Source organism: Suricata suricatta, chromosome 5 (assembly GCF_006229205.1).
Source record: "Suricata suricatta isolate VVHF042 chromosome 5, meerkat_22Aug2017_6uvM2_HiC, whole genome shotgun sequence".
NCBI classification, from domain to species: Eukaryota; Metazoa; Chordata; class Mammalia; order Carnivora; family Herpestidae; genus Suricata; species Suricata suricatta.
This window is the reverse complement of record NC_043704.1, coordinates 58865358-58874136: the sequence shown is the minus strand read 5'-3', so window position 1 is coordinate 58874136 and position 8779 is coordinate 58865358. Positions and strand designations below refer to the sequence as shown.

At 39.4% G+C, this 8779-nt stretch overlaps 2 protein-coding genes across 3 annotated transcripts in view; both read right to left on the bottom strand.

Annotated features, from left to right (window-relative positions):
• The window catches only part of LOC115291727 (OX-2 membrane glycoprotein-like), a 24149-nt gene extending 22758 nt beyond the window's left edge, over positions 1-1391 (bottom strand). The window contains exon 1 of the mRNA XM_029939290.1: positions 1189-1391. Coding sequence (XP_029795150.1) covers positions 1189-1200 — 12 coding nt within the window. The 5' untranslated portion in view covers positions 1201-1391. The remainder of the gene's footprint in view (positions 1-1188) is intronic.
• Positions 1392-1619: 228 nt separating this feature from the next.
• The window catches only part of LOC115292661 (OX-2 membrane glycoprotein-like), a 27865-nt gene continuing 20705 nt past the window's right edge, over positions 1620-8779 (bottom strand). For both annotated transcript variants that reach the window (XM_029940698.1, XM_029940697.1), the window contains exon 6: positions 1620-2066. Coding sequence is in view for 1 of the 2 variants with exons in the window: in XM_029940697.1 (XP_029796557.1) it covers positions 2042-2066 (25 nt within the window). In the remaining variant the exon portion in view is untranslated. The remainder of the gene's footprint in view (positions 2067-8779) is intronic.

Sequence of the window (8779 nt, the reverse complement as noted above, 5' to 3'; positions counted from 1 at the left end):
TGGGTTGCTATGAATATTAAGCATTTAAAGCACTTAATACAGTGCCTAAGATATAGTAAATGCCAAGATATGTTAGGTAACTAAACAAAATCCATTAATCAAATCATATATGAGGAGTACAAATATGAAAACTGGAGAAATCCACTTCTCCCCTTTGCCAAGAAGGCCAACGTTCACAGAGCCCTGGTCTTAACTGACAGCTTTGCCTGTCAGTCAACTGCTCCCACACATGCCTCTTGCCCTGAGCTTCTGGGTCCAAATCCTTATCCCACCACATGCAGTCACATGGACATGTAAAAATTAACCTCTCTGCTTGTTGTCTTATTTGTAAAATCACATAATTCCTTCCCTGAAGGTTGTGAAGATTAGCAGCGGTCAAGTGCAAGAGCAAACTAGCTGCAGGTCACCATACTCCTTTGTTAAGATACCGAAATGACTGGCTGTGTGGTCTTGCCAGGAGACTACGTATGAAAAAACTACCTTGTGGTATTACTTGTATTTGGATTTTATTTTTTTATTGATTGTTATTACTTCTTTTCATTATACCAGTGTAAATAAAAAGCCTCTCATTCAGTTGGTAAACAGATTCTGAATAAACAAAGGGTCTGGCTCTCTCGGATACCCTGGGGTTTAACCCTGATTTATCTGGTCCTTTATGGCTTCCAAGGCAAAGGGGCCGGAGGATGGAGAAGGAGGCTGGTGTATCCAAGGAGGGAGCGAGCTCTCCGGGAGAGAGTGAGCCCTGAATCCTGCAACCCCCCCCACCCCAACTTTGGGTGCCAAGACGGAGCCAAAACAGCACAGGCCATCCACTTCTTGGGACAGCGAACAATAGAATGTGCTTTGCTGCCTTCCAGCCCCGGCCAGTAAAGCCAGGCCGCCAGAGCGCGCCTCCTCGCCCGGTTCTCCTAAACCTCTCGGAAGAAGCGGCTCGGAGCACTCGCCTGGCAGCATCATTTTTCCAGGGCACCGGGGCAGGGACCCAGGCCGCCAGGAACTGCCTGTATACCTCCCTACCGAAGACAAAGCCCGCTCCTCCACGAGGTTAAGCGTCGCGGGGCAAAGACCGCAGCGCCGACCCCGACCCGGCGAGCCGCAGCCCGGTGCTCTCGGCCCTCCGCCACCCCGGGGCCAAGAGCGCGACATCGCCCACCCCGCGACCCCCTTCCCCCGCCCGGCCCGGCTCACCAGCCCTTCCATCGTCGCTCCGGGCCGCCCGCGATCGCCGGCTTCGGCGGGAAAGCCCGGGGGAATCTCGCTGAAGCAGGCCGTGAGCTGGAACCCACGGGCCAAGGAGGCGGGTCGGTCCCCGCCCCGACTGGGAGCCGAGGTGGCTCTCTGTGCGCAGGAGCCAGCCAGAAGGGGTTTCCAGTCTTGTGGGCAATTAAAATTCCCCGTTTTAAACATGGGGCATTTGTCGGAGGTGACAGTTGGGGAAACTGAGAAAGTGTTGGGAAAGAAAATTCACTCTTTCCATTTCCATTCAACAAGAACAGACAAAGGAAATGGGGTGTGTGTGTGGGGGGGGGGGAGACATCAATCGTTTGCGTTCTCACTCAGAAGCGTGGCAGTCTGCACTATTCAGCAGGTGTTAATCCACATAAAGAGGGGAAACTGAAAAAGAACAAAGGCTTTTTATTTGGGGTCTTGGGATTGCAATTCGGGGAGCACAGGTTTCAGAAAACCAAAAAAGTGTTGTTCTGGTAGGGAAAGCAGAGGGGGGTTATGAGAAAGAAGGAAGGGGTAATTATATGTCGTAGACAAAGAAGAGTAAAGGGGAAAACATGATAATTTGGTGCTGACTGGTTGAGCCACTTCTGAGCCATTTCTTGCAAAACTATTATTGCCGACTTTCACCAATAGATACTTTACAAACCAAATGTACGTTTATTTTTTATCCAGAATCAAATTATATATTCAAGCAATCAATTTATCCAGTATCAAATGATATATTCAAGCCACCAATTCTGTAATGCTCTCTTCTTTCATGATGTGACTTTTTTTTCTCCCGCTTGAATTGATGATGAGGAGTCTTCTTATTTTAACAAGTTTCTGAGTTCTTGGCTCTTAGGGATAGAGACAGAGGGAGAGAGGGAGAAATCATAAATTGTTCATCTTCCGAAGCCTTTGACAAGGTGCTAGGAAAAAGCTTTTACTTAAGGATCCATGGTGGCTGTAAATCTGAGGGCTGTAAATAATCACATAATGACTGGATTTTTCCAAACAGATACATGAACTACACATTTCGAAAGAACTAAACGACTCATGGGCTGCCAAAGGAGACAACTGATATATATAATGGTGACATTAAGAAGATCAAATTAAGAAAATCAAGGAGAAAATTCTAAAAACTTCAAAACTGAAGATAAACACATAAAGGAAAAAGGATCAAAGTGACATTAAATGTCATAAGGCAGTGCCAGATTCAAGAAGTCAATGAGATAATGTTCATATTAGAGAAAAATAACTTTTAAAAATTTTTGATAGTGAGAAAGAGAGAATGAGTAGGGAAGGGGCAGAGAGAGCAGGAGAGACAAAATCCCAAGCAGGCTCCATGCTGTCAGTGCTGAGCCCAATGTGGGGCTTGAACTCACGACTCTGAGATCATGACCTGAGCCAGTATCAAGAGTCGGACTGAGCCATCCAGGGGCCCCTAAGGAAGAATAACTTTGATTTCCACTTTGGATAAACATTGCTACATAGGTAAATTTTTTAAATCAAATGTATCATTTGTAGAGGTACTTGAAAATGTCACAAGTATACAACTTGAAGTGTCATAGAGTAAACATACATACCCAGAAGCAGATCAAAAACTGTATATTACCAGCTCTCCAGAGCTGTCACTACTACCCACCCTCTGTTCTACTTTTAACCTCCTGGAGGAAGCTTACTTGCTGGTGAACTTCATTAAATGTCATCAAAGACTGTGTCCTCATTTGTATCTGGGTTCTTTAACTCAACAGTAGGTTTGAAGAAGTTTTCCCTGCATATAGTTGGGGTTCATTCATTCTCTCTGCTATAGACTATCCATTCTGTAAATACTATATACCACATTTATTTCTCTATGCTACTGTTAATGGACATTTATTTCCAGATTAGGGTTATTTTTAATAGTGGTGCTATAAACGTTCTTATAAATGACTTTTTGTGAATGTACGTATACCATTCTGTTAGATTTGGGGGGGGCAGATATATCTTTTCCTATCACTTTATTTTTAATCTTTGTTTATTCTTTTTTTTTTCAAGTGTGCAGATATTTTGCTGGACCTAAATTTCTAAAATCTACTGAAAGACTCTGTTCTATATTCTGTAAGCAAAATGTTATAAAATTGTAGAATAAAAAAAGATTCTATAAAGTATTTAATTCTCATAAAATTTATTCCATCAAAACTCTCCTTGTGAACACTTTCAAAAGAAGTATTCTAGATAAAAGGAACATTAGGGGTGCCTGGGTGGCTCAGTTGGTTAAACCTCCGACTTCGGCTCAGGTCATGATCTCACGTTCGTTGGTTTGAGCCCCGCGTCGGGCTCTGTGCTGACGGCTCAGAACCTGGAGCCTGCTTCTGATGCTGTGTCTCCCTCTCTGTCTGCCCACCCCCCCATGCTCTTTCTCTCTCTGTATCTAAGCTAAATAAAACATTAAAAAAAATTTTTTTAGATAAAAGGAACGTGAACCCAGGAGGAAGTAACATAGAAAGATATATAGAAAAGATAAATAATTCATCAAAATTTATAAATGCCCTCTAAATGCAAATTCCCCCAACATGTATCCCTATATAAAAGAATTGAATAATTCAAACCTACATGGAAGGAAGAAAGGAGATCATGGGAGGTAGGTGAAAATTATGGCAAATTGTATATGTTTAAGAATTGATATTATAAAATAAATATAAGTATTTTCCTTAGTAAGTTAGGAGAGAACATCAGAAGACTAAGCATAAAATATAACTCAAAGTAACTAAAGAATATTTAACCCAATGACAGATAATATGGGAGACAAAAAATCACTGAAATGAAATATAAATTTAAGAATAAAATGGAAAAAATATCCTATTATATGTATCAGTAACTACAACATATACAACTAGATTAAAAACACAAAAGATAGAAACATAGGACACAAAAGAGTGAATGAGGGGAAAAAAATCCCTGCCATTATGAAGCATAAATATTGCTTTAAAAGTTCTTTGGAAAAGAAGAAACGTGCTTACATAAAATTAACATTTTGCAAAAAAGAGGAAAATGACATTTAAAATTCTTGGACAGGGGCATCGGGGTGACTTAGTCAGTGTCAGTTGAGTATTCAGCTCTTGATTTCAGCTTAGGTCATGATCCCAGGGTCATGGGATCAAGTCCTGTGTTGAGCTCTGCACTGAGAGTGGAGGGAGCCTGCTGATAAAACTAAACACAAAAATTAATTAGAAGGAACAGAATTGAATGAACATAAAAGGATTTTGGCTAGAAATTAATTGAACAAATCTGTGGCAAAAACTGCTAAGAAAACTCAAAATAAAAAGAAACAATATAGAATGAAAAATGAGAACTAGCACTAATATAACAAATAGAACAAGTAAGACAATATTATGAACATTCATATCAATTTGAAAACACAAAATGGACAAAATTCTGAAAGTGACAAGTTGGTCACAGAAATGTAATAACTGACACTTTCACAATATTAAGTCTTCCAATACAGGAATTTGAGATGTCATTCCATTTGCTGTGTCTTCTCTAATTTTCTTAATTAATATTTTTAATTAATTTATTTTTAGTAATCTCTACACCCAACGTGGGTCTTGAACTCATGATGAGATCAAGAGTCACATGCTCTTCTGACTGAGCCAGCCAGGCACTCCTCATTTTTGTTTTATAGTTATCAGTATTCCAGTCTTTCACTTCCTTTGTTAGTTTTATCCCTAAGTATTTTATTTCTTTTGGTGTTACTGTAAATGGCATTGTTCTTTCTGATTTCCTTTTCAGACAGTTCAGTGTGTGTATAGAAACACAACTAATTTTTATATGTTGATTTTTTATACTCTAACTTTAGTGAATTCATTTATTTGTTCTAAAGTTTTTTGTGGAGTCTGGGATTTTGTATATAGAAGATCATGGCATCTTCAAACAAGGACAGTTTTACTTCTTCTTCCTTACTGATTTCTATGCTTTTTTCCCCTTCTTGACTAATTACTCTGGCTAAGACTTTCAGTACCATGTTAAATAGAAGTGGCAAGAGTAAGAACTCATGCTTTGTTCCTGACCATAGGGGTCAAGGTTTCAGTGTTTCACTGCTGAGGGTGTCGTTAGCTATGGGTTTTTCATATATGACACTTATTATGTTGAGATACATTTCTTCTATTCCTAATTTGTTCAAAGTTTTTATCATGAAAGTATGTTGAATTTTTTTCAAATGCTTTTTCTACATGTATTGAGATGATCATGTGATTTTTATCCCTTATTGCATTAATATGATGTATCATATTAATTAATTTTCAGATGTTGAATTATCCTTGCATCCCACAGATAAATACCACTTGGTCGTGGTGCATGTGCCATTGAATATGCTGCTAGATTCAGTTTGTTAGTATTTTGTTGAAGATTTTTGCATCTATATTTGTAGGAATATTGGCTGGTAGTTTTGTTTTTGTTTCTGTTTTTTTGTGATGTCTTTGGCTTAGGTTTCAAGGTAATCTTGGTTTCAAAAAATGAGTTTGGAAGTGTTCCCTCCTCTTTAATTGTTTAAAGGAGTTTGAGAAGCATTGGCATCAACTCTTGTTTAAAATTTAAAAAAATATTTTCATTATTTTTGAGAGAGAGACACACACACAGAGCATGAGTGGGGGAGGCAGAGAGAGCGGGAGACACAGAATCTGAAACAGACTCCAGGCTCTGAGCTATCAGCACAGAGTCTGACACAGGGCTCAAACCCATGAACCATGAGATTATGACCTAAGCCAAAGTCGGATGCTTAACTGATTGAGCCACCCAGGCACCCCAACCCTTGTTTAAATGTCGATAGAATTCACTGGTGAAGCCATATGGTCTTGGCCTTTTCTCTATTGAAAATTTTTGGTTTCTTATTTACTCTCCATACTAGTTATAGGACCGTTCAGACTCTTCTACTTCTTAAGATTTAATCATGGTAGATTATGTGTTTCTAGGATTGTATCCAGTTCTTCTAGGTACCCAGGTTGTAAGTGTATAGTTTTTCATAGTGGACTTTTATGATCCTTTTTATTTATGTGGCATTAGTCTCTTCTTTCACTTCTGATTTTACTTATTTGAGACTTACCCTTTTTTTTCATAGTTTACCTAATGGTTTACCTATTTTGTTTACCCTTTTAAAAAACCAACTCTTTGTTTTGTTAAGTTTTCCTATTATTTTTCTTTTTTTGTAGTTGTTTCTATTTCATGTATTTCTGCTCTAATCTTTGTTACCTCCTTCTGGTAACTTTAAGATCAATTTTTTCTCCTTTTTCTGGTTCCTTAAGGAGTAGAGTTGTGTTTTTTATGCAATCCCTGTCAAAACTCCCATTGCATTATTTTGGCAGAAATTAAAAAAACACACAATTCTATAACTCATATGGGACATTAAAAAATCATAAATAGTTAAATCAATCTTGAGAAAGAAGAAGGAAGATGGAGGCATCATACTTCATAATTTCAGAATATAGATCAAAGCTACAGTAATCTTAACTGTGTGGAACGGGTATAATGACAGACGTAATGGCCTATGGAATAGATTAGAGGACTCAGAAATAAAATCCACACATATACAGTCCACTGATATTTATAGGACTGCCAAGAACACACATCTTATTCATCTCTTGAATAAATGTTGGGAAAAGTAGATACCCATATTCAAAAGCATGAAATTGGACCCTTCTTTTATACCATCAGAGAAATCAACTCAAAATAAAAACTTGGGTGCCTTGATGGCTCAGTGGTTAAGCATCTGACTTGAGCTCAGGTCATGATCTCACAGTTGGTGAGTTCCAGTCCCACATCAGGTGAGCTCAAGTCCCACTTTGGGTGAGCTCCAGCATTGTTTCAGGTAAAAGCACAAGACCTGGGCGAGCCACGCTTTCTCTCTCTCTCTCTCTCTCTCTCTCTCTCTCTCTCTCTCTCTCTCTCTCTCTCCTTCTCTCTCGCTCGCTCACTCCCTCTTTCTGGCCTCTTTCTCTCTCTCTCTAAAAAAATAAAAAATAAAAAGTATAAATAAAAAGTGTCTTGAAGAAAGAATAAATTTAAAAAATAGATTAAAGATTTACATATTAAACCTGAAACTATAAAATTCCTAGAAGAACACAGACAAAAAGTTTCATGAGTTTGGTCTTGGCAATTATTTCATGGATGTGACCACAAAAGTACAGGCAACAAATGGCACCTGGGTGGCTCAGTCAGTTAAGGATCTGACTTGGCTCAGCTCATGTCCTCATGGTCCATGAGTTCAAGCCCCACGTCAGGCTCTGTTCTGACAGCTGGAGCCTAGTGCCTGCTTCAGATTCTGTGTCTTCCTCTCTCTCTAACACTCCCCCACTTATGTCTGTCTGTCTGTCTGTCTGTCTCTGTCTCTCAAAAAAAAAAAAACCATTAAAAAAATTTTTTAAGTACCCAGGGCACCTGGGTGGCTCAGTCAGTTGAGTGTCTGGCTTTGGCTCCGGTCATGATCTCACGGTTCATGGGTTTGAGCCCTGAGCCTGCTTCAGATTCTGTATCTCCCTCTTTCTCTGACCCTCCTCTGCTCATGCTGTCTCTCTCTCTCTCAAAAATAAATAAAAAACATAAAAAAATTTTTTTTAAGTACAGGCAACAAAAGCAAAAGTAGACAAATGGGACTATATCAAGCTAAAAAAGCTACTGCACAGCAAAAAAAAAAAAAAAAAAAAAAAAGCAACAATTAACAGAATGAAAGGGCAGCAGTCAGAATGGGACAGAATGGATGAGTCTGACATTGAGGAGTCCTTAAGAGTCATAAGACCCATCACAAGAACACAGATGTTGGTTTTCTCTCTGTTATTAATGTATCTGAGACTGGGATGTATTTACATGTATTCCAGCTGTGGCTACAATTACTCAGATGCACTGGTGAGTAGTTCCAGGACCAGCAGTAACTTTGGGCTGCTCTCAAGATTTGTTCTCCACATGGATTTTGGGGGCCTTGACTCAACCCCAAAGTGTTTGTGGCCCTCCAGTCTCAAAAACAGTTCTTGCCTTGAGCCTCTGCACGTTCTCTCAATTTCAGTCATCATCTGGCCTAAAGAGTTTCTAAAATGAGTTTGCATTTTATTTAGGGCATGTTTCCAGGTGTGTTTTTAAATTAATCAGCATTAGTGATAAAAGATAACTTGGCCACTGGAAACAAATAGTTTCAAACCACTTGACTGATAATAGGTTACTCTCCAGAGCACATAAAGAACTGCAACTCAATAACCCAGCTTAAAAAAGAATAGGCGAAGGACTTGAAATTTCAATAGATATTTCTCCAAGAGGATATAAGGATGTGAAGAAGTGCTCAATCTCATTAGTCATCAGGGAAATGCAAATCAGTGCCTCAGGGAGCTATTACCTGACACATGCCAGGATGGCTGTTATCAAGAAAACAAGCCAGGCAAGTGGGTGAGATGGTGTAGGAGGAATGGAGTTCACCTCCATCTGAGACCCAGCGCAGAAGCACCCTTTTGAAAAGCACCTGGGCTATCCATGAAGGAGATTCATTGACTCACTGCAGGATATCTGTGAATTAATATTGTTACCATGTCACCTCACACCTATCAGAATA